The following is a 27,036-nucleotide window of genomic DNA, read 5'->3' on the forward strand; positions in this document are numbered from 1 at the left end:
GTGTGTGTGTGAGGCAGCAGCTCGCTGTAAGCTTTACACCAGCAGGACAGGCTGGATCAGTCACTCCACTGTAGTCCATCTTCAAATTTAGGATGTTTTCTGAGGTGAGACAAATTTTGCCAAATCTGTCCTCCTGCCCAGAGTTAGTCTTAAACTGGAGCTTGCAATTAGGATTAAGTTTTGACCGCAAAATATCTGAATGAAAGTGGGTTCTATGCCAACTATTAGGATGATGCCATGGAGTTTTGGGCAAAAACATGCAGTTTTTTTTTTGTCTGCAGTGAAAATGTGTTATTTTCGCCTTTTCTAAAATTGGGGTATTTGAATATTTCTAAACGCAACAAGTCATGGATTTGCATGAATTGGGTATGACTGGAAAGCTGAGAATCTTTTGGATTCAATGAGCTCAATTGTATTCGTGTGTGATGATGTGTTATTCCCCATAGTAGCCATTTGAGACCAGTGTATAAAATTACCTTTTGTGACCTTAAGGATGAAACGTACCAACTACAAACAGTTAGGGCGTTCAGAGGATGAATAACTTTCCCAGCTATATTGACAATAAGGTTTCTGAGCAGTTTTCAGTTCAAGTTCTCGCCATCCAACTGCCAACTATTGTGTTCCTCAAAGTCTTGGTGTCTCATATTTCTTTTGAAGTTTGAAGTTAACACCTAAACTCATAATGTTGGAAGTGTGCTTGCGCACGAGCGACGGAGAACTTACAGCAGTCCGACTCGTCCGACCAGTCTCCGCAGTCGTCGTCTCCGTCACAGTGGTAGATGTCCAGGATGCAGCGTCCGTACGCACACTGGAACTCCTCCACGCTGCAGGTAGCTGCCATCACATCTGAGGCTGCACAGACACACACACACACACACACACACACACACAGACCGAGACATGTTAAACAGATGCTGGAAAAGATGTCGCAGCAGCTGGCCGTCGGGGGGCTCTTTGAAGCTTCCCCTCCTCTCTGCTGAGTCTGTCAGAAACTATCCATGAAATGAAAGAGAGGCTCAGCTCTCCATTAAGACAGTGAACATGTGTACATGCTCTGCGGTAATCCAGTGGCTGTAAGATGTCAGCTCACATGCAGCCGGTCAGTCGCCAGATTTGTCCCCTTCTTGCAGTAATAGTTTGGAATCATGAGGCTGCAGCCGGAGGAGTCCGGACTGAAGTCGCATGGAGACAACAGACTCTCTTGTGATGTTTACAATAACGTACTGTTCAGATGTGGAAACCTTTGGCTCGTCTTTTCATTCTGCTACTGCTGCCACAGCATAAGTTCTCTGTTTGATACGTTCACTCTCTTTTGAAACTCTCATAAAAAACAGGAGTGTTAACCGGGATTCTTTTACACAGGTAAGGGAAACTGGGCTTCAAGCCAAACAACAGTTGTATGTAAACACACTGCTTGATGGGCTGACAGCCTTTTGGTGGCTTTCTGTTTGTTTGTTTTTAGCTATAGCCAAATCATGTCTCTGAATTGACCCAATTATAAAATGACACTCTTGTGTTTAGGCTCTCTAGAGAAAGACACACCCACTTGTTTCGGTAATCAAAACCATGTAGAGTAAGTATTACCTCATAACAATCATTTGTGGAGTGAGACATTGATCAAACCGTTATTTTAGGCCTCGTGTTATGAAAGCCTTATGTTGCATTGTGTTTTTGTGTAATTTTAGTGTTTTAAAGAGTTCGCTCGTTTTCACCAAAGTCACACAATAACAAACTAACCGATCGTGTCAGCGGTAGAACAGAAACTCCCATGTTCTGCAAGGTGAAAAGAGTCAATGGACTCTGGTGGCTTTGAAGGGACCATACATAATGGCTTCAGTTCCCCGTCGGAAAGCGCTGTCTGATGGCACCGTAAAGCGGTGAGAATATTCTAAATATAGAGTAAACTTAATACTGATGTCGATGTTTTTTTTAGGTGTGCCTTTTTGTGGGTGGCTAAAATACGGGTACTCACGACAGTTTTCCTCGTCCGATCCGTCCTTACAGTCCGTGTCTCCGTCACAGTACCAGTGCTCTGCGATACAACTGCCATCTGTGCAGCGGAACTCCTTGTCCGAACATTTGCGCATGTCTGTTATGGCGAGAAAAACAAAAAACAAACTCACAGGTCATATTCAAAAGACGGTGTCAAAGAACATGTGCATGCGTGATAGTGAACGCGAGTGTGTGCAGGTGTGTGTGTACCCACCACACTGTTCATCGCTGTTGTCCCCGCAGTCGTTGTCTCCGTCGCAGTGCCAGAGGCTGCGAATACAGTAGCCGTTTTGGCAGTGAAACTCGTCCTCCTCACACTCTCGGGGAGCTGCAGAGAGAAGAGGTTTCATGTAATGAGGATACAACAAAAGCAAAGAGCGGGTACGGTACAAGAGTGTGGCGAGAGGCGGCCCGTCCTCGAGAGCTGCGGACATTACATCTACAGCCGCACTGACAGAAGGGAAACTGTGGCCCTTCATGTCGGGCTCTAATTGAGATCTGCCTCTCTCTCCGTAAACGGGCTGAACTCTCCCGAGGCTGCAGGTCTAGAGCTCAAAGATCCGCAGACGGAATATCCTGCCGTCCGATCGACAGCCACTGCAACTCCGGGATGAGGAGGTCAGAGGAAAGTCATACTGCAGCATTTGTGGCTGTGTTCACGGTCACAGTTTATTTATACAGCACTTTTCCAAGACTTAACAACGGATGGTTACAACGGATGCCAACCGTGACAAACTTCCATGGGAAAAAAGAAAAACATAATACATCCATAGAGAAACATCTCAGACCACAACTGAAGCATTATCCACAGCTTCTATATGTTCCAACCGCTTGAAGTTGCGCCCAAACAGACTAAATCCACTGCATCTAATTCAATCCTCCACACACAAAAAGGCAGTTTATCTTTTGGTCAGAAAAAAAAAGAAAGTTTTAAGTTCAACTGTGTCAGAAGCCTCAACAAACAGCCTCCTCCCACACCTTCACCACGCGCTTGATGGAGGAGCTGCATCCGACAATTTCTGTAACTTTCCGAAAGCGACAATAAAAGACATTCACGTGCACTTTGCGCAGCCATTAGTGCATGTGAGCGGAGATTTATATTTATATTTTTCACACAGTGACGACTGTTCTACCTGTCTCTAAGTGTGGTTGTTAGCCATGGAAACTTCCGCCTTCAGATGCAGTCAGGAAACACGTTGTAGAAACTACTTCATGTTGAGTAGTGACGTCTGAAAATATCTTGCTTCACTATGCTGTCACAACTCTTTAAAAACAAGTTTGACAAATCTAGATGTCAAAAGTCTGTAATTTGCTGTAATTGTCAAAGATATGGCTGTCTAGAACATATCACAAATCTAAACGTTCTCCGTTTTGCACAAGTGAAAGGTTTAAAGATGAGGTGGAGGGCACGCTATTAGTCGATTCTCTGACATTATGACCACGATTATGACTGCAGACATCAGAAGCTGCTGGAAGAAGCATGCAAAGGAGGATCAACATTCTTCTTCGCATGCGTCAGTCCACCGTATCTCAACTCTAGACAGTAATTGTGCATTTACATGTATGACGTTGCTGTCATTTTCAGAGAAGGATAAGCTGTATAATAAAAAGCTTAATCCACAGTTCCTTTTCAATTGTAAACCAGCTGGATTGAGGAGTGGCTTAATCTACCGAAGCCGAGTTCCAGCAGCTGCTTTTATGTCTTCATTAAACATCCTGGCTGCTGTAAGTTAGAAAATGTTGTTTCACTAGACAGCTAACCTTGAGGCTGAAGATAAAAAGGCACGTTTGTCATTCATGCCAACAGCCGTGACGATGCAGTTGGACAGAAGACTTTCTGCACTGTGACATTGACATTGTTTCAGTCTCCAACCCTTTCATTTATCCAAACAACTCCTCCACCTTGCCTCTTTAATCACGCCGCCATTGATAACAGACTGAATGGATTTTCTACTGTAACCGCCGCAATCGCTGGGCGAAGCCCAGCCGCGCTCGCCACAGGCCGAGTAAACAGGTCCGTCAAGGAGAGCCAGTGATGGATGGCCCCTGGCGGGAGGTAATCTATAATTTATCGCTGCCCTGTGTGAGACAGCGGAGACAAACAGGGAGAGATGAGGGAGAGACAGTGACAGAGGGATACCCACGGAACAGAGGGGCAGGCCGACAACCAGATGAAGCGTCGCAGTGAGATTTTAAAAATCTTTTCTGATGCGTCACGGGCACGAGTGCTGGAGATGGACTCCACTGCTGAGATGTGACAGGAGGTCCCAGAGCCTGTGTGTGTGTGTGTGTGTCTATCACAGTTTAGAGCTAAAATGAATAGCTAAAATTCAAAATGTAGTTTTTTCTGGACTATGACTATAACTTAAGAATGTATGTATTGCAATTGAATCTGCCAGGATACAGTATATACACATACGACGTATCCGTAATACGCTAATATCGTCCAGTGTATCAGCCGGGAACATTTATCGCTCTACGTTCAAGAGCCTCGGCTAACCTCTCCCACATCGACCTCCCCTCAGCCAGAACGCCCTCCCCCCTCCAAGAAAAAGGATTTAAAGCCACAAAAGCCCATCGGTGGGTCCAAATGATATTATAATTGTAAGCACACTATGGACAAATACACTCATTTCATATTCAACTTGTAAGAAAATAATTGATTTTCTCTCTCTCTCTGTCTCTCCCGCCCCTCTCTCAGAGAGGTAAACAGAGAAAGGTCAGAGGTCAACAAGCCCCGAGGACGCTCATCATTCACACAGCGGCCAAACGTCAAAGGGCAAAGGGTGCTGGGAGTCATTACCAGGCTCCCTGAGCGTGCGTGTGGTGAAACGGTGTCATGTTATTTTCTTTTCTTTTAAACTTCAAGAATTCAGAACATCTCGTGTTCAACCCCACCGAGGCACACCTCGGTCTCCGTGTTTGTCTGAAAATTACTACTTCGGTTCCAGCCGAGCGTGGAGGATTGTCTGCCTGCCTCTAAATAATGAAATAACACCACTGCAACGCGGAGAGCAACGAAATATATCGGGAGGTGAAAGACGGACCGGGGTGCAAAACAAAATGAGGAGAAAGAAAGACGCATGAAATAATAAGCAGTTCGGGGAACGGGGGGGGGGGATTTACTGGGCATGGGGATGAAAAATTCATAGCTGGCTCGCAGCAGACAGACCCCCCATCAGGAAGTGATTCAGTGTCTGGCTGCTGATACAGTATGTGGGTCAACAGTGGAGGAGGAGAAATCACCAGATGACAGACAGATAAGAAGAATCATTCAGAACTGACCTGTACCTGCTGTGCACACCAAAACTACATGACGTGTACCAAAAGAGATACTACGGAAAACAATCACTGTCGAGTGTATTTGCCGTTAAAGCTGTAAACTGTATATAAGAGGAGGACCCAGTCACCCTGACGTTACCCATTGGTTTGTGGACTGCTGTTGTGAAGCCTCGAGTTCTGCATTTTGGCCGTCGCCATTTTGTTTTTTTTACACTGAATAAGATATTTGTAGGCGACTAGAACGTTGTAATTAGTAATGTACGCTGGCTGTTTGGATCCAGAAGACAACGTGAGGAGAAGATTTGCTCCGCTTTCCGTCGGTACACACCTTCAGCGTGACTCGGGTTTTTGCATCTGTGAGCCCACACGCTGACGTCCATCTGGTCTGCAGATATCAAGCCGCTGGTTCAGGAGTCTCCTGAGCTAACCGAACACAAAAAAAAGCTTCCTTCTTCAGCTCAATGGATTCTTCTACCAGTGTTCCTCAGGCAACTTCTTGAGTACATTGTGTGGTATTGTAGACTTTTTACTAAGATCTAATGTTTATGAGGGTGGGGGGGACCAGCAGACTCCTCTTTGCGGTTGAGATTAAAAGCTGTATCGATTAAATGTTGCAATGACTTAAACATGTTGGTGGTAGACGATCATTTAAGAGTTCTGTTTTTATGTCACTGGAAGAGGAAAAACGAGCCTGTATTGATCTTTGGATAAAAGTTAGTCTTTAAAAGGACACTGTCCGACTCTTTCTGCCATGTGTTGTCTCCGTCAGGAGGAGCTGGAACTATTCCTGTCCCCCGCACGGTGTCAAGTGTGATTAAAGCCAATCACCAAACGGTGTGATGGAACGGCTGGCGTGCGGCGTATGTCCCCACGGATCAGACGGCGCACATGCAGCCCTCTGAGTCATTATGGGTAATAAATACAGAGACTAAAAGTGGACGATGTGGTCACAGGATCTGACCGCCAACTCCACGGGGACAAACGAGACAACACACACGCATATGCACTTCTGCACTTGCGAGGACGCCGTCTCATTGACACAATGCATTCTCTAACCTCACAACCCCAAACTAAACTCAACCTAATTCTGCCATTAAAGGGATACAACAGCAAATGAGCTTCGAGAAAGTTGGAGAAATTTGACCAGATGAGACGCCGACATTCGGTACTTCTCAGTCTTTTAACCCTCAGTGGATCCTACATTTCCTATAATGCAACAGCAGATTTTCTTCAACACGCAGGCCATGATTACGTCATATTCTGGGCTTCACTACGGCGAGTATAATCGAAGCTTCAAACAGCCCTTTGAAGATGAGAGCAACTGACAAAAAGCTCCCTCTCCAAAACTGTCGTCACTGTCAAACTTAAAATGGTCCTCACAAAGATAGAACACCTACCCGACAGGCAGCGATGCATTGATACATAAATACGACTGCAGAAACAGACACTCTCCTAGCCTCACCCGCTGCGGGCCACATTCTGCCTGGCGAGCAGCTGAGATGCTATTTTGGGTTGAAGACACACTCGTGCACACACACACGGACAACTCCACAAGTCAAATGAAGAACGGGATAAACTGAGGGCAAAGGCACAAGAGTGTTTTGCGTGGTGACCGTGGGAGTGCTGAGGGAGTGTGTGTGTTTGTGTGTCTCAAAAAGAAACACCTCATTGCACATGGCTGCCTCAAACATCTGTAAATAACTCATCCCCCTAAATCTGTCGGAGCATGTCAAATGTGTGTGTGTGTGTGTGTGTGTGTGTGTGTGTGCGACAGCACATTTCAGCACGACTGCCACTGTTTGTTTGTGCGTCTGTGTTGACGAGGAGGAGAGGACGTGTACTCACGGCAGTCCTGTTCGTCGGAGTCGTCCTCGCAGTCGTTGTCTCCGTCACACACCCAGGAGCGGCGGATGCATTTGCCGTTGTCGCAGTGGAAGTCCAGCGGTGAGCAGGTGGGCAGCACTGCAAACAAACAAGGGCAGACAACAAGTCTGTCAGCAGGAACAAACACACAAACAGTTAAACTGTGAGGCTGAAGGGAGGGGAGAGCTTACAGATCTATACAACAATATGACTGTCGGTGCTTTTCCGTCTGTATTTTAGTATTTGTGATACATGTATTGATGATACATGATTTGATTTGTCTATCATGTATGTAACCATATTGTAGGCCTGAGTGACTAGTGCTAATGTAAGATCAGGGTTCAACGTTAATGTTTATTTTCCACTCCATTTTTTTTTTTTTTAAATTGCCAAAAATGTCATTTAAGTAAATAAATCTTGACTCACATCCTCTTGCTTTTTCTTAGCAGTACCGAAGCAGTGTTTCTTTTGATGACTTACCGTGAGATAAAATCATGTTTTTCTACAAAACGTTCTTAATATAAAATGTCTCAATACAAACAGCTGCACAAAACCCAAAAATGTCCAAAAATGGTCAAAATAATGTGATCAAAGAATTCTGGAAGTAAAACAGATTGTGGCTCCGAGCCCGCGCTAAACACCAACTCTGAGTACTGTACAGTTGTGTTGAATCGTTTTTAACGATTTCACAGTCATCATTCCTGTATGGCAGCAGAATGCAGCAAGTCAGAGTTTATATGCAGGAGGGTTCATTCCCCGCCTGGTCTCAGCTCATCCAGAGCCTGAGCCTGATCTGGACCCACACGTCCTCTCGACCCAGAAAGCAGCGCTGAGCTCAGCTCGGCTCAACGCATTCCTCCTTAACTTCATATCTGCTCTAAGTGCAGCTACTCGCTATCTAAGCAGAGCCCAAATGACTGGCCCTTTGTCATCCGCAGACAGAGCTAATTTAATTACAGGCCAGAGAGGGATGGAGGGAGGAGGAGAGACGGGAGGGGAGGGGAGGAGAGGGAGCGGCAGCTACCCACAGCCGACTCTCGCCCCGCTTGTCAATACCAGATATGAAATATTGACCGAGCAACGCAGACTTTATGAAAAATGTATGACGTCACGCAGCAGGTTAACCAGCGAGGCAGACAGGCGGACGAGTCGGGGCTCAGGGAGGGAATTGAGTAAGTGTGTGTGTGTGTGTGTAGGGGTGTGGCTCTTGTCTCCAGGGAAAGTAAAGCCCCACTGACCCACATACCCCTGCATGGATATTACATTATTCAGAGAGCAACAGAGACAGACAGAAGCAAACAGAACCCTCTCTCATACTCTTCACCTTCTGATGAACTCTCTTTCATGTCCAAATAACTCGACCGTACTGACGGTTGGCATAAACAATGCATTTCTGCAAACAATTATCTAATTTATACCATCAGTTTCTTTATTGTTTTTTCTTACAGGCAACCATTGATTTCCATTCAATAGCGGGATGAGACAATGAAAACTGAGATGCTATATTTAGTCATTGTAAAACATTTTTTAGTGGAGCTGAAATGATTCATTGATTAGCCAGTCAAGATAAATCATATCATAATTTGTCTATTATAAACATGTCAATAAACAGTCTAATCATTTTAAGCTTCTAAAACCTAAATATTTGTATTTGTTTGATAGTAAACTGAATATCTTTGGTGTTAAAACACCGATCAATACAGACAATTTAAATATGTCAACTTTGGCCCTCTATAATTGCAATTGGCAAGTAAACAACAAATGAATGAATTATGAAAATAATCCCTAGTTGCAACCCTAAGGTTTAGAATACAATTGAATTTGAATTTTGACCCCACTAAATTGAAATCCAATTGCGAAATAATCAAAGATTCCCATAACACATCCAAAGCTATACTGGTTTGTTCACATATGTTTAACTGTTACAGTTGCCTCTCAGTTGACATGATTCACTTTCAAAAGACACAAAAGACGTAAAACACTGAAATAAAATAAGGGCTGAGTTCAATATTTGCCAGAACTGCTGCAATAAGCTGGAACTGAACAAGTAGAACTCGCAGCGGTCCATGAGCGAAACCTCCAGAGAGTCCGTCAGTGAGAGTCCTGACGCCTGCACACACCGTCTACAGACCTCTCTTTGTCAAAACCGAGGCGGTTTGATGCATTTTGGATGCGTCTCCGACAGAGCGTCAGCAGATTCAGGGCCTCGACTGACCAAGAGGAGAAAAAAAAAATGCTGCTTCTCAAAGTTTCAATAAATAATTCAGCTCGTCAGAGGAGCGAGGGAGAGTGCGGTGCTGACACGCACATGCAAACATGCAGACATAAGCAAACCGTCACTGCGCAGTCTAAAAAACAAACACACACCCGTCCGCAGCGCGAGACTTGTTTAGGCACACACGTTTTGCAAAGGGGTGCAAATTGTATGCAAATAAATACTCCACAGGCAAGGACGCGCGGTAGGTGGGGCCTGTGTGCTGGTATCGGGTGGATCAGCAGGGAGCATGCTGGGAAGGTTGAGGAGGTCTCCGGGCGCTTTGATCCCTCTTATCACACAGATTGTGCTCAGCTCAGCTCCTCTTGCTACCACTGCATTCCTCTGAGGCTGACGCCACACACACACACACACACACACACACACACACACACACACACACACACACACACACACACACACACACACACACACACACACACACACACACACACACACACACACACACACACACACACACACACACACACACACACACACACACACACACACACACACACCAAGGTTCCGATACCATGTTTTCCTTTCCGATATAGATTCCGATACCAGGGCGTTAAAAACTACAACCAAACTATCATTACTACTTTTTAGCAGCTGTGTACTACTAACCATGTGTGGATGTAATGTGATTGCTATAATTGTTGTATATGGACTAGTTCAGATGAAACCCTTTGTGAACAAATGAATACAGAGAAAGAATGCCATAGAACTATATTTTATTATCTAGTTTTGCCAGTGTAAACAATGGCCAAAGTGCTGACATTTCTCTACCTCTGGCTAAGGTAGCGAGTGAAAGAATATATATGAAATGATAGCGTGATATCGGATCGGTGCATAGACTCGCACACTCGCCGATAACTCATCCAGCATGGTCTGGGCCGAATTTGAGGCATTTCTGATACTATCAGTGCAACTCTACTTCAAACCCTTTACTTTGTCCACTTCCTGTTCCTTCGTTGCATTCCAGGAATCATTACATGATGTGTTCTACTTGTCTGTGCACCTACTTTCCCTCCACCTGCCTCATTCCTACATTTCTGAGAACCACGTCCACCTCCAAAGACAACAACGTTGATGATGCAGATATTTTGGCAGTTGATAAAAAAGGGCTGACAGAATAACGCCAGAGCAAAACCACATCAAAGATGGTGTTACATTTCACAAGCTACTGACGTCGGATACCCGACGCATTGCATTCTGGTCTACTTCATGCGCCTGTGGTGCTCCATCAATTATGCAATATTACACACACACACAAGTTTTTCTCATCCGAGCTCAAGAATTCCCACTTGCATTCCACAGGTAATTTACAAACAAACACACACACTCTCACACACACTCACACACACACACACACTGAAGGCCTGTATGGACTGACCATTGCACTGCTCTCTCACAGTCTTCCCCCAGATTATGAACAACAAATCCCTCTTTTGTTATTTTGTTGTATTTTACCTGTAGTGGTATATATCCATAAGGGCTACACCTAATACTTTGAACTACAAAGCTTCAGCAAACGTTGACGTTTGAATTATAATTATTAGTAATTTACAGAAGCATTGTGTCTCTCACACACACACACACACACAGCGAGCGACACAGCGCTCAGTCCGCTTCTCTGTAATTATCTCAGTCCACAGTCCAAAAAATTTAAAAATGTATTGAAAAAATATAGTGTCATCTATTCCGAAATCCGTAACATGTTTATATCTAATGAAATATTCTGCTTCAATCCATAACTGTTGGCATTTAGCCTTTCAAAAACAACTTTCACTAAAGTAAAAAACAGTTTACTCTCCCTCACACCTGTAATAATGGGGCTGGAATGAACATTACATTTATATAACCACAATAGAACAACATCTTATTTTTGCCAAATTTTAGGGTGATGACATTAAAACATATGAGACATTCAAAGCTTCATTTGAAAACCTCAAGCTTCAAATGTAAAAAACAAAACACTGTACGTACAGCCGTAAAAGCCACACCGGTATTGTTTATTTTACTTGCTTTAAGGCTAACATTCAGGAGTCTGAGTGTTTATGTTCATGTGTAGTCGTCTCCAAATGTCAGACATGGAGCCAAGCGAATGAAAAAGGTGCACAGATATCCAGATCACCACTAATGTTTCCAGTAGAGACGAGGGGAACCTGTAGCTGAACCGACTAAAAGAGAAAAACCTTTATTAAATATTCCCGTTAGACGTGCAGACTCCTCTGTCCTGCTGAGAGATGTCTGCCTCGACCCCAATATAATGGGCTCATGGTATATGTGTGCTGAGTCTGGACTGTTGAGAGTTACGCAATGTTTCTGGAAGGAGATGTTGCTGGAGTTGTATAAACTTACTTCCTTATGTTTTCACAGCTTTATGAAATAGATATCAGAGAGGGAATTATGGCCGGTTTAACTTCCTAACACTAGCTCTAATCAGCTTATAATAATCATTAAATCTACTAATGCAAAATAATGAAATCAATAAAAATACGATCTTATATTTCGTTATCGCTTGATTTGTGTGTTTCTATGCATGTAACCACTGTAGATGACCACGACAAAGTAAAAGGATAACATTTATAATTCTTGAATTTTGGAGTTGTTGAAATTTCTGGATGGTTGTGAAAAAGAAAGCCATGTGACCAACATCAACACTCAGCAATTGTATCGGCGGCAAAATACAACATGATGATGGGGAATCTCTAAAAGTTATATTTGCCTCTTTGTTTTCTGCTGATCCGATCCGTGACCCAAAACACTGATACTATCACATTACATTCAAATCACAATCTGTAAATGCATTTTCAACATGTCTTTCACATAGAGTACTTAAGAGTTTGTGTGTTTTCTGTAAATGCTGATCATGGTCTTCAATAACAAAACAACCCAGAAAAAAGGAAGAAATGGGCAGAAAACTAAAATGAGTTGCCAGAGGACTTTTAACTAGGTAATAAAAAAAACTTGTTGAACTGTCAGTTTCTATCCAATTTGTGGGATATACCCATATATCCCAGATTTTATTTTTTAATAGCTATAAATTATAAACCTTATTTGATTTTGCATGCTTACTGGCTTACTGGTTATAACGCGCATCATGTCTGACTTGGTGGCGTGTGTGTGTGTGTGTGTGTGTGTGTGTGTGTGTGTGTGTGTGTGTGTGTGTGTGTGTCCCACGTCTTTAAGTGGCCTTGAGCAGCAGAGTTAATGGCCTCTCTTTTACTGTTGAGCAGCAGAATCAAGTGGCTCTAATGGGACCAATATATCTGCCGAAACGCCGCTTATCACATCGGCTCAACGGATGGGAGGATGGACAGGAGAGAGATAGAGAGAGAGATAGAGATAGAGATAGAGATAGAGAGAGAGAGAACACCGACTGGAAAACAGATGTGGACTCCAGAGAGTCTGTAAGTCTTATGAGAATATTTCATCCGAGGAGCTCTAATAAAGGTTTTCTCTTTCAGTCCAAAACACGTCAGATCACCTCCAGATTACTGTCGTCCGCAGTGGAAACATTTATTCACACTGGTGGTCGGTGTCTTTTTTTAGTATTTTGACTCCGTGTTTGACATCAAGTGGCCATTACACAAAGACAAACACACAGCGGTGTGACTGAGCTCCATTGCAGCACTGAGGGTAACAGCTTGATAGTGCTGCCAGAGACGTCTCACAAATAAAACATTTAAAAAATCCCATTAAAGGGAAAAGCAGCAGCTCCAGGAATGAACGATTTACGTGCAAAAATAAAACGGCATGCTGCGTTTCTCTTCTTGACAGTGACATCATTTCTGTAAATAAGTTGTTCCAAAGCATTCTGGGGAGTTGCCGTTCCCCCTTCTTTCAGATTTAAAAGTCGTCTTGCTTATTAACCCGAGCCCGGAGGAAGCCCCTTGGCGTGCGTCACTATACCGTTTCAAATGTAGTCTTTAAAGTCGATTTAAGACAGTGGTTCCCAAAGTGGGGGTCGCGACCCCTAGGGGGGGCGCGGTGGTACTACAGGGGGGTCGCGGCTTCATCACCAACCCACACACACAGACGCACACATACACCGGTAAAACAATATAAAATAACCGACGTGACATGCACTGTGTTCCAACCACGCCACCAGAGCGGCTCATGTCACAGACCGACTGTGGCAAAACCAGCGAGAGCGAGAGCGCCCGAGCGAGAGAGCGCGCCCGAGCGAGAGAGCGCGAACGAGCGAGGGAGAGAGAGAGTGAGGGAGCGCGAACGAGAGAGAGACACACAGCGACACAGAGCGAGAAAGATACGGAGCGACAGAGAAAGATAAAGATAAGAGAAGGAAGTATGTACAAAGATGGACAGATTTGTGACTGGTCTAAAGCGCAAATCCGATGGAACTTCTGTTACAGCCGCAACAGGCGACGCGACCACCTCGACAACGCCTCAAACTAAGGTACCTCAGTACCACAGAGGAAGAGCAGTACATTGACATGACATCTGACTCAACAAGGAGACTACAGTTCACATCCAATTCACTGGCTGTGTTTTGGATTGGAGTGGAGAAAGACTACCCACTACTAGGCCAAAGAGCTATGGGCATACTGTTGCCTTTTGCCACATCCTATTTATGTGAAACAGGGTTTTCTGCAGTTGCTGCAATGAAGACCAAATACAGATCAAAGTTGAACATTGAGAATGAACTGAGAGTAGCTATCTCCAACCAGCAACCCCGCTTTGACAAAATCTGTAAAGCAAAGCAAGCCCACACCAGTCACTGATTGATATATATGAATAGGAATATACATAGGAATATGATCACAAAATAATATGGTCCATGTAGACCTGCACACCTTGTTCATGATTGTGTTATTTTATTGTTTGAGAAAACCTGCTGTTCAATGTGAGGAAATACAGTATATGTTGTTTGCACTTTGTTTGAAATTAAGTTAATTGTATTTACAAATTATTTTATATATTTTTTATTTTATATATATTTTATTATTGCTATTTTTTTTCCCAGTTAAACAAACTGAAGAATAAACTGTGAAGTGATATGTACTTATTTTAGAAAGAAATAAAAATATTTTATACAGTTCATGCATTATAATGCAATTCATTAAAAACCAAGAAAAATTTGGGGTCGGGTTGCGGGGGGGGGGGGGGGGGGGGGTCGTCCAATGTTCCTATATCATCAAAGGGGGTCTTGACAGAAAAAGTTTGGGAACCACTGATTTAAGAGATACAGACTGAATTACAAAGTGCAAGTGTGTTCACAGTCTATTTCACAACATGAAGAACACACAGAAATAAGGTTGAAAATTGACGACGTGGTCCTTTTTTACTTTTTCTTTCTGCCACTGTACAGACAGGCGGGGCAGGTGTTCATCGTGAGAGGTTGGAGTGTAAACATCATCGACGGAGAGGTTTGATCAGCTGATGCAGCTTCTTCAGACAGACTCAACAAGTCTGGAGACTTGCCCGTAGTTTTATCCCCAACTGTCTCGCAATAATTCCCATATTTTATACTAGAGATACACACACACACACACACACACACACACACACACACACACACACACACACACACACACACACACACACACACACACACACACACACACACACACACACACACACACACACACACACACACACACACACACACACACACACACACACACACGGCTCTGGTAGCGAGTGACACGTGTTGTTGTCGTTGACCCCGTGTTGCGTAGACGAGCTGATTCATGACAGAACGTGGTGTCGGATCGGTGCGTAGACTTACTCTTACAGAGTACTCGCCGATACACAATCCAGAGTTGTAATCATGCGGTTACATGTACGAGAGATTCTCCTCTGAAGCTCCAGACACTTGTCTCGCATCGTTCTCTTGTTTCTCATCTCTCCTCACTTCTTCCCTGCAGTATTTCTTTCCAATTTGATGAACCAAAGCAGGTGCCGAATACGACAACGGAGTCAATATAAAGGGTAGCATTAGAGTGGACCTGTTGGTTAAGTGGACAATGTGCACTGCTGCAGTTCCCAACCGTCACGACATTTTGTTAGTAAGGCCTTTGAAATGTGTCATATTTCAGAGTTTGAAAGTGTCTCCCTTGTCCTGCTCCAAATCACCCTAATCCCCTCTGTTCCCCTCATCCGTCTCAGTCCCTCCTGCTCCGCCCACTCTTTATTTGCCTCTCGTAGCCGGGCCCCGACAGAGGCGGCTTATCTGATTCTAGTTCAGCTCTGGTCGGTAGCCAGCGCATACTTCAGTCAATCAGAGTGGAGGGGCGCCGCCAGCAGCGTTTTTCTTGGCCCTGCGTGATGGACTCTCTCTACGCCCTCCTCCACCTCTCGCAGTAAACAGACCATCCATAAACCCATCGAAAACAGAACTGTAGATGCATGTTTACTAGCTCTCTGAGTCTCTACCACCCCGTTGGTAAGTGCTTATCATAATCTAGTAAACAAACTCATCGCCTGGGACGCGTTTATCCATCTTTTGTCAAAACATATTGGATAATATTTCCCTCTGAAATGTAGAGGGGCTTAAGTACAAATGCATCAGAACTGTGCTCAGGCACAGCGCTCGTTCTGACTGACGCGCAGACGTCGCCACAACGCGTCTTACTGTCCATAGAGGCAGATTCATGCAGAAGCGTTTGCTTGTTGCCATGACGAATCTCCGCCGAGTGCTTGACAGCAGTGAGGAAGAGTCGAGTGTATCCTTCATTCATCCAGTCAGTCATCCGTTAAACACACACACATCTTCTTCCTAAAGAGGCTGAGTGACTGGGAATACTGCGGCCCAATGGTGACATTATAAGACTATTAGGATTATCCATCGATGGCTGAATGAAGCTATCATTTCTGGAATGTTAGCTTTGCCTGTCCTTTGGACATCCGCGTGCAGAAGGCAAATTAAATCTCTATTAAATATATTATACTGGCCAATGACGATTAGTATTGCACATGTAAGACAAGAAAAGAGGATAATAGTCAACAGGGAGGCTTAAACACAGACCAACAGCAAAAGATAACTATTTCAGCTTCATTTTTATCGTCACATACCAGTTCATATTGGACCTCTGCATTTAACCCGACCTCAGCATTTAGGAACAGCCGGGATCGAACCGCCGGCCTTGTGGTTAAAGGACGAAGGTGTGTGTAACCACGGCTGTGACTCGCGGTCGAAGAAGCGGCTGCATTTTATGTCCAATATCCTTCACAATAAAAGTCCTCCGTTACTTCTACCTTGTACTCTTCCTCACTGCAGTGGGTAGACTCTTTAGAGAAGAAGAGCCGCTAACAAAGCACTGCTAATTCAGTGATAAACACATTGAATTTCGGACAAATCCTTCACAATAAAAGTGCCCCGTCATTAAGCAGATGTCTAGTACGGTAACTGAAGACACACAACATCTTTCTGGTCTCCTGCAGCACAGACGCGAGTCTCAACAGACGCTTGTCTGCGGGGGAGAGAGACTAAATACATGTAATATCTTGTCGTAAAATTCACAAAATAAATCCATTCTATGGCTGTCGCACCTTGATATTTCTATATCGTCAAATGGAAATTGTAGTTTGATTGAGTTTCCGGATCAATAATCAGAATCACCAAACTCTTTTCCGGTAATCTGTCCAGCAAGTTGTCAAGATATCTCGGCCCAGATCAAAGCTGTGTGTCGTAGCAGCTCTGACATGAGATAATAACAAGAGTTCAGGACAGGCAGGTAACAAACATGCACACACACGACCACTTCAACCAAAGCAAACACAGCTGCGGTTAAATGTCCATTTACGTGACATTAGATGAATGCATTTGTCTGCTTCAGACATGAGCCGCGTCAACAGTTAACCTGCGCGCTCATCGGGAGAGATGTCAACAACTCACCAAAGTTATTTATTCTGACATGAAGCTGAAAGTCCAGGTTAACTATGTGTGAACTGACTATTTCATCGGCTTCTTCGTCAACAACGGTTCCACCTGGCAAGAGCCGAACCCTTTAGGTGCAGTCATGTCTCAGGCTGTGACTAACGAATCCATCAATCATTATTTTCAATTGGGCCATTAATAATTTAGCCCATAAAATGTCATTACATTACAGTCGTTTCGCAGACGCTTTTATCCAAAGCGACTTACAATTCAGATTCTATCACATTTCTATACCGTAGGCACAGCTACGGGAGCAACTTTTGGGGTTAAGTGTCTTGCTCAAGGACACATCGACGTGCGACTAGCAGAGCCAGAGCCGGGGATCGAACCGACGATCCTCTGATTGAAGGACGGCCATAATATCCACTTAGCCACAGTCGCCCAAACACCACGACGAGTGCCGACCACAAGTTCTCAGAGCCTGAGGCAATGTCTGCAAATTATTTATTTTGTCTGACTGTCAAAAAGATCCAAATGAAGAAATGCATGAATGTAAAATACAGTTGTGTAGAAATGAAAAAAGAAAGCAGAAGTGCTCGACATGCTCATGCCCGCAGCAGTTAGCATGTGATTGATTCTTACAGGGAAAATACGCATTAAATCACGCAGCTTAATCCACCGTTGTGGCCTCTCTCTCCTGCCTTTACCTCCCTGGTCACATGACGGTAATAAATATGATACAGTTTGTTAAACTCATACATCCACCTCGGGCCTGTTCAATGTTTAACGGTGCTTTCACAAGCAGAGAATTAGTCCGTTTTTAACGGAACTCTGGTGTGGTTCAACACCTGGTGCGTTTCGTTTGAGACCGGTTTGATTGCAGTGAGAGCATGATCCGACCCAACTGCAGGACGGCAGCCAGAACGCAGGCTGCCTGATGAGCGTTTGTTGAGACGGACGCAGGTAGATGCCAGGTCAGCACGAGTAGGAGAGGACCGACTTTCTGAGAGGTCTGACGTTCGGTTGACATCCGAGCCGGAGAGAGCATACAGAACATGCTAAATGAAGTCCACGGAAACAGCGACGTTTATGAAGTCATCTGAGATCAGTAAAGTAGATCAGTGCCGGGTCAAAGTGAAAAAACTCTCGCCATGAGATCCAAATCAGACCAACAATCGATTCTGAGACACGAACAACTGAAACCACTGCTGAGAAGAGTGGAAGCCTGCAAGTTTCTGCTGAGTCAGATTGGGAGGTGAGACCCCAGGTTTAGGGCTGTAGTGCTGCATTAAAGGCATTTCAATAGAACCTCCACACAGATGCAAAACGCCACAGTGTTGCCCTGGAGATGTGTATCGTAAACCGAGTAGATTCTTCTCTTCCGTCAGTTTCTGACAAAAAAAATAACTTCCAACAAACCAACCAATGTTCTTCACCTTGGTTGTAATTCAAGGGTAAAAAGAACAATTATTTCTATTATCGATAAATCTGTTGAGAACATCAAAATGATTCATTTGACAATCATTTTTTGAAATCATATACGTAATACTAATATATAATAATGTTCCACTCAGCACTTTTAAACCTCAATCCATCACCTCTGTTGTGTTTAATTACACACAGAACACATTTAAAACCTCCTCAAACAAGCTTATACAGGGTTTACAGAGACCAACAAGCTCTTTGTCTCTCTTCGTATTTCTGTCTCTTTCTTTGCCCTCAATCAGCCTCTCTCCTCATGTCCTCCTCTGTGTGAACAAGTGTGCTCCCCTCGTTTACCGAGCGGGGAGCAAATATTTAGGAGGGAGGCGGAGGAGGAGAGGACGGAGAGAGCGTTGGGGGTGAAGACAGAGAGGAGGAGGAGGATTATGCTAATGTGTCCAAACAACTGCGGTCATATCCTGAGACGGAAAGAGAGAGAGAAAGGAAAACAAGACGGGGAAGAAGGACAAACTCAAACCACATAGTGAGGAAGTAAATGAGAAAGCCTCGGGTAAAAAGAAAAGCGAGTGTGGTTCACAGGTTTCCTGTGGTCAGCGGGAGAGAGAGGAGAAGGATGCAGAGGCAGAGGGAGGTAAGGAAGGAGAAGATGAAGGGACGGAGGGAGAAGATGACACATGGAGAGAGACGGGGTGGGGTCCTAATCTTCTCCGCTCCTGCTTTCGGATCAGCTCGGCTCCCGCGGTCACAGCTTCTCCCTGATTGGTGAAGACTGCAGAGAGCGGTAGATTAAAGGACGGAGGGGGTATTTCTTATTTCTTGGTGCTTTATGTGTGTGTGTGTGTGTGTGTGTGTGTGTGTGTGTGTGTGTGTGTGTGTGTATCAATGCACTTGTGAGAACCGGTTTGAGGATTTTCGGAGCTTGAGCTCCCTTGTTTTGTTCAAGGGACGAGTTTCAAGTTTGATCTGGGGTCAAAGATCAAGATTAGACTTAGTCTATTAAGCCAGAAACATATCTTAAGCCGTTTAAACGCCTAACTTGCTCTTAAAAGACTTTGCAGCCGACACCGGCTCAAAAGACAGAGATCTGGAGACCGTCGTCTTTTCCGAGAGTTACTTTGCTGAAAAGCTCAAATCAAACGAGATCACATCCGTTCAGATTCCTGTTAGAAAAAAAATCGTCTAAAAAGGTTTTAAAAGAACTCGAGAGGTTGTGATTCTCAAATGAGGAGTCAAGTACACGCTATGCTTGGTTTTAAATTGTGTTAAATGGTGAGAACACTGTTGCTAGGCAACTGACAACAAAAGCAGACTTTGCCGAGCTCCGTGTAGTTTGGTAAAACTTCCACAGGATTCATGAGCACTCGGATAATTTACAGTTACGAAATTGCGAGAACCAAGTCCTCGCTCGAATGGATTCTTCTCATAAATATGTTAAACATAACGCCACCAGGAGGTCCTCACAGATAGCCCGAAAAGCATCCAACCGAGGGGTTTTATAAGGTGTGCGTATGGGTGTGTGTGTGTCTGTGTGTGTACCTGAGAGTGTGTGTATGCGAGTTCATAGTACACACCGATCTCTTAAAGCTCACAGGCTCGTGTGAGAGCCGACCCCAGAGGAAGCCAAACCTCACGCAGCGCTTTCAATCACGCACAACGGAGACAACTCTTCCATTTCAACACACTTCCACCGCAACAACGCACACACACACACAAACACACCTATTTCCTCTGCTCTGCAGCCCCGTCTCCTCACTCTGGCCCAAAGCATTTGCTCTTTCACAACATCAGCTGCGTTTAACTCAGCAGGACTCCAACAGTATGTGTGTGTGTGTGTGTGTGTGTGTGTGTGTGTGTGCGCGTTCACATCCCGCATTCTCCCATGCAAGTGAAATGCGAGAGAAATAACTTGAAGGATGATCTGTAACAACGGGGGAGGAGGAGGCCGTGGGAGGAGACGCGTGGTGAAATAACAGGAGATGCATACGTCTTCCAAGGCTGCGGAGTCTTATCTGCTGTTATGAACAGCAGCTTCATACATTTCATTGCCTTGAACTGGGAGGTGAGATTAGGAAAACTGAGAAGCAGATAAGATACGAGAGAGAAGACAAAAACACAAGTCGGACTCAATTAGCCGGTTGGCCTTGTCCACTCTCTGTGGAGCTCAGAAGGCCTCACTCAAAGGAAAATACACTTCTGGGTGCATCGTGGACGGATCACTCTTACAAAAACTGACTGATAACTCCAAAAATAACATCCAGGTTATTAAAAGAGAGAGAAGTGTTTCCTTTGAGACCTTTAAACACACCTGACTGAGTCATGTTAAGTCACTGATGACACCCAACGTCTCCTGATTTTGCTACTTCAAAGAAAAAGCTTTTTAACAGACAAAATAATAGGAGACTTGTATTTTGAAGAATTTATAGGGAAATGTGTTTATCACACAATTAGGAGATCTTTGTTAGCGGCTATTATTCCATTAAACAAGCCCGATAATACTGCAGGGAGGAAGAGTAAGCAGTAAAAATAACGGGGGACTTTTATTGTGTTTGGACACAGCTGAGTTGCCTTGAGAAGACAACACCACCAAAGAGAAAACAAACAAGTTATAAGACAGTCTGAGAAACAGTCACTGGGAAAACGTCCGAAAGGGATCAACAGATCCAAACATGATGAATTATTGGACAATCGTACTGTAGCTCTTGACAAACCTACAGCAGCTTTACGAAGCCTCATCACCCACAACTATTCATACTATCAGAATAAACTTCAGGGCATCATCGTCGACTGTTGAATAAAGCCCAAAATGCCCAAAAAGTAAACCTTTAAACTACATGTAAGAATTTAGTTTTGATGGAACTTGGAGGTCTTCTGTACAATAAAGACGTGACATGAAGCATTTTCCTTTTCAGCACCTTTTGTGTCCTTCGACACAATGCACACTCTGCTGCCGTTTCCATAGGAACCAGAGTCACAAAGGCAGCGTGTGACCCTCCTCCTCCTCCTCCTCATGACGGTTTATGGATGTGGACCCGACTGCCGAGAACATAAACATGTATTCCTCTCATGGAGCAGTGCTTCGTGTCAGAGCGTCTCGCAGCTCGTACATCCGGCCTGCAGTCAAACGTAGTAAAGAGTTATTCTGTTTGTGTGCCACCCGGAGCCGCGCACCCACCCCCCCCCCCCCCCCCCCAATGATCAATGAAGAAAAGGGGCGTTATTAATCTGATGAAGCGTCTGAGTTATGCCTTCATTAAATTTCATCAGGACTAATTAGTGTCCCGTCCTTGAGATGTGCGACCCTGTAACGTCCTTCCACTGGTGAGGCATCCATACTTGTATCATCTTCAGTCAGGAGACTCAAAAGATGTAATCTTATCTCCCCCCCCCCTCCCCCCCTCTACATCTATTGTTCCAAGAACTGTGCAAAAGATTATCTGTGACTCTGGTGCACATTCAAAAATTGCAGCCTCCTCATTCATTTGAATGAGGGCAGTCAGTTTACCCAGCGGGGGCACAGGGTCATCAGCCAAATACCTTTTGGTTGGGGAGAAGGACTTCCGCCATTCAGCCAATGTTTAGTCGGCTACTCACTCCAAAAAAGATCGACATTGACAAAAATAATGCAGACTTAATAGTTATTATGAATAGAGATGTTCCAATACCATTTTTTTCTTCCCAATGCCAATTCCAATACCTGACTTTGCCAATCGTCCGAGACAAAAATATGTTTATGATTTGATTTGTAGATGGGGAAATAGTACACAATGCCATGGTCCTTGAACTTTAAGCTACTACGCAGAACTTTTACATTTGTGCTGCTTTTGGCAGTCTCAGTGGATTAAAGCTGTAGTGTTTGTCTGAGCAACAGAGTCCCTTTTAGAAAACCTCTCATTTTACTGCACCAGCGTCTGACAGTCGGCCCCACTCGGTCCTGGTTCTGGTTCTCCCTTGCGGCGGTGATCGGCTCCCGGCTGGAACAGGAGCCGCCGCTGCCGGCGTTATTTGATCTGATTTTGCCGGAATCGGACCCGGTTGCACCGATGACAAGCGTTAGCTATACAGCCAATATTGTCGCTGATGGTGTTGTTTACTTATGTGGGTCCTACAGAGGCATCGGTAGGAAATAGAAACCGTTTCACAACCAGTTAAAAAGTTTCTAACCGTAACTTTGATGTGTGTTTTTGAATTTATGACCACCCCGCCCCTTCTACCCAGTGTGGTCCACTGCAGACAGACAGATGTTACAGATGTGGGTTGAGGAAGAGAGTGGCCGGCTGTAAGGACCATTTCCTCCTCGCCGCCACGCACCGGCAACTCCTCTCGAGTGAGATATAGAGTTCCTACACCGACATTCACAACACCACACGCTTTATCCGTCACTCGAGCACGCCTCTACAAAGAGAATTCATGCATGTTCCTTTTCGGGTCCCTCATCAAACCTTCTCCATTCCCTCTTTGGTCTCCGTGCAGCTATGAAACTTTATACGCGAGCACACAACAGCCACATCTGCGCTACACAACTTCCACGTGAGTCCCACATCGTAATTAGATCAGAAGTTTACACGGAGAGCTTCACAGCCACAGCGGGACACTTTGCCTCCCGCTCCTCTTCTCCCGAATTTCACGAGCGCACACACACACACACACACATTCCTCCATTGTGCTCTTTCTACAGAAATTGTTAAATCGGTTTAACTGATAAATATGTTAAAGTTGAAACAAGGTCTGGATGCCACAGACTGCACTGCTACAATTCTGCTGAAAAGAGGTATTCCTTTGTGTTTTATCTGTGTGTGTGTGTGTGTTCATTGTGATTCTGCGTTCCCACGGTCCCGCGCGTCTGACGTTCCCACTCAACTGGGGAAACTGTTCTCTCTCTCTCTCTCTCCCTCTCCCTCTCTCCCTCTCTCTCGCCGCGCGCTGAAACTGTGCCTCTATAAATTCAACCCTTTCGTTGTGTTTGGAAGACGTCGTTAAAAGACATAAAAATTTCTCCGGGGGTTTTACGACGCGACTTGCTTAATTCAATCAGTGTAATAGAAGTGGAGTCACGTGGGACTCGCCTTTACCTCCGCAACACACAAAACACACAGAATTTTATTCGATTTGAAAAAAGCAGAAGCACATGATACGGACATAGTTCGTCACCTGAAGAAATCAATCCGACTTTCTCTACTGGGTTTACTCCGGCCTGGTCGTTGGAGTTACAAAGACGTTCACACTGTGTGTTTAGGTGATTAATCAACACATTACTTAAGTTTATAAACCCAACCAAGTTCCCAACCTTTTCCACTTTTGCATCCCTAATCGCAGGCTGCAAAAACACAGTGTGTAGTTTAGACTTGAGCGAGAGTATAAAGAGGGATTTTTCATTCATAGATGATTTGATTTGGAAGATTTTCAGAGGCCTAAAGATGGAAAATTGGGAATAAATACTGTAATGGCTGGCTTCTACAACAACATCAATCTCTGTGACGTGAGCCCCGGTGGTTACGAGATTGACTGGAGCGAGTCCAAGAGGTCGAGCGTCCGGCTGCAGAGCGGCGGGTCGATCAGGCGGTACTAATGGATTAGTAAAGTCCAGCTAGATGCTCCGATATCTGTCAGCTGCTTCCAACGTGTCTCCTTAAATAAGTAACGCGCAGCAGCGATCGATACGTGGCGATCGGGCTCGCTGAACATTCAACCGGCCCGAGATCAATAGCACTTAGCGTCCCCTCTCCCAACCCCTAACTAGCTTAATGTGACAGAGGAGGACTGATGGACTGGAGACAGAACATCAGCCCGAACCTCCGCCACGCACCTCTCAGAGAGGCTTAGCAAGTGTCAAACAAAAACATCTGCCTCTCTACTCTAAAAGCAGATCCTCACATTGACGTTTCCCATGGACACACACAAGTGTAAAAGAGGAGCGGTGAAGATCTCCGACGTGCTGTGCAGGAGAACGCTCCAGTCTGGCTCCGCTGCCAAGACTTCCCTCCAGCCAAAACGCCGTCTGGTGCCAGAAGTCACTCGAGCGTTTTTTTTTTTTATTTTTGTGCGCGCGGAGGGCAAACGCCACGCAGAGCGCCTCAGCATTAGAAACAGTACCCCGCCTGGACCAGTGACCCATTCACTGCTTCACTGGGTGATGATGGGATCCATATGAAAACACTTATGTTTTCTTTTCTTTTTTTCCTCTTACTATTCTGGAGAATTTATGCAGGAAAACTGTGCCGGAGCACACTTTTTACATTTGGAGCGAAAATTCAGAAGTCGTGCACTTACACACATTTGCTGCAGAGAGCTGCCAAACACAACCAGAGCCTTGAGTGAGGGGTGGGAGTGCGTTGCTCAGGGGGAGATATTCGGCCAAGAACTACTGTTTATTTTTTCTTTATTTTATTTTTTTACAACCACAGTTATCAAACTGGTTCAGCCAGCATCTACAAGTTGGATTTTTTTAAATTACAAAAAATATTGAAAAGTTAATATCTAATGTCTTTTGTACGGCGATTTGTTATCTTATGTACTTATTATTTAATATCACTCTTTTAAAAGATTTTAAGACTATTTTATCATGATACAAAATAATGTACAGATGATTGTGTTAATATTTTAATACGTACATCTATAGGTGACTATAACAAAGTAAAAAGATAACTTTTAACATTTTTGATGGTTTACAGACTTTAGAGCGGTTGAAATGATTTTTGGGAGCGTGGCAAAAAAAATAAATAGTGTGGAGCCTTGTAGACCAGCTGCTATAATCAAACATTAATAGGGATCAGCAATGATCGGCGGCAAAAAAAAAGCATGATCAGGGATCTCTGAAAGTTATATTTGCTCCCTTTTTTCCTTTTGTGCTGATCCGATCTGTGATCCGAACCGTGAGTTTTATGATCCGTTGCACCACTACTAATTTTCTAAATGTTTGTTGTTGTAATACTCATTAGACCACCACTAACTCAGTTCTAAATGGGAAAAACAGGTCTTCCGTTACCAGTGGGACAGCAACAAAGAGAGAAAGGGAAGAGAGAGGAGTGCTAACTCACTGCATCCGTCCTCGTCGCTGTGGTCCCCGCAGTCATTGTCTCCGTCACACTGCCACTGGGCCGGGATGCAGGTACACTCCCCGAACGCACTGACCGCACACGTGAAGTGGTTCCTCCCACACGAGCACTCGGCGCTGCCCTGGACTCCTGCACACAAAGAGGAAGAGAGGGTTAGGGGCTAATCACACATGTTCAAGTTCACCAGCTTTGTTTTCTTGTGATCCTGCAAGGTATACATCATTTTCCCACCATATTTTACTGTCTGAAGGTGAAAGTATACCCTGCCTCCGTACCCTGACAACACGACATTTAGCAGACGGAGGAGTCAGACAGGGAGGACGTTTACTGTAACACACATGACAGGACGGTGGTTCTGAAACAATGTACTTGTGCGGATGGGGGGCAGCAGCAAAACATATTTTAGTTACCTCAAAGAAAGTCCCGCTAAAAGAATCAGTATCAGTTAAAGTGTTCGCTATATTTAGAGCATTTTCGCCTGTTTACCTCACCGTGAGGCAGCTATAAAGACTTGTCTTTCTGAAAGGGAACTGCAGCCGCCATCGCTGCTCTCTCGATAGGTTTGCTTGTTTATGTGATTGTCTGACTTTGGTTTGTTTGGATTGTCTGACTTTGGTTTGTTTGGATTCAACAAAGTCAGACAATAACACAAACAAACTAACCAATCAAGGCAGCAGTACACCAGCAACTCCTGAGTTCTGCGAGAAAAAAAAGAATCCCCCCCCCCCCCCATTGGAGTCTGGTGGCTTTGGCGAGAGCATAGAAGGGCTATAGTTCCCCGTCGGAAACGTCTGTTTCACGGCAGGGTAAACCGACGAAAATATTCTAAATATAGTGTACACTTAAAGTTATGTTGATTTGTTTTTTGGTGGGCCTTTCTTTTAGGTGGCTAAAACATGTTTTGCTGCTGTACCCCCTTCACATCGATGTGTGTTTAGTGTACTTCAATTCTCTACTTGATTTATGCTGCTCCATGTCCTCAACGCGCAGGCCTTACTGTAATATTCAAGGTGCAACAATGCCCGTTTAAAAATTATCTGAACTGGATCAAACTAGAAACAATCATGGTACACTTATTTTTGTAACTTTAATCTGACTCCAATCCAAGTCCAAAGTCTTCAGCAGAACAGTGACAGATTAAGCCCCTCTGGCAGATGTATGAACACTAACTAGCTAACGTAATACTAACACACTGCAGTGGTAGTCAAAATGGCAAGTCAGTCCGAGTATCGGGCTGCTTTTACTCTGCTTTCTTTCTTTTAGCATTAAGCTGCATTTTCTGGGCCGCTTTCTCCCAT

The 27,036-nt window shown here is 44.5% G+C and overlaps 1 protein-coding gene across 1 annotated transcript in view; it reads right to left on the reverse strand.

Annotated features, from left to right (window-relative positions):
* The window catches only part of lrp4 (low density lipoprotein receptor-related protein 4), a 99,573-nt gene that overhangs the window by 28,201 nt on the left and 44,336 nt on the right, over nt 1-27,036 (reverse strand). The window contains exons 2-6 of the mRNA XM_076078619.1: nt 25,721-25,867; nt 7,120-7,236; nt 2,207-2,320; nt 1,973-2,089; nt 724-852 (exon numbers count right to left, since the gene is read on the reverse strand). Of these exons, the coding sequence (XP_075934734.1) occupies nt 724-852; nt 1,973-2,089; nt 2,207-2,320; nt 7,120-7,236; nt 25,721-25,867 (624 nt within the window). The remainder of the gene's footprint in view (nt 1-723; nt 853-1,972; nt 2,090-2,206; nt 2,321-7,119; nt 7,237-25,720; nt 25,868-27,036) is intronic.

Source organism: Anarhichas minor, unplaced genomic scaffold (genome assembly GCF_050575085.1).
Source record: "Anarhichas minor isolate MPS153535 unplaced genomic scaffold, ASM5057508v1 ptg000067l, whole genome shotgun sequence".
In the NCBI taxonomy this organism is placed as follows: domain Eukaryota; kingdom Metazoa; phylum Chordata; class Actinopteri; order Perciformes; family Anarhichadidae; genus Anarhichas; species Anarhichas minor.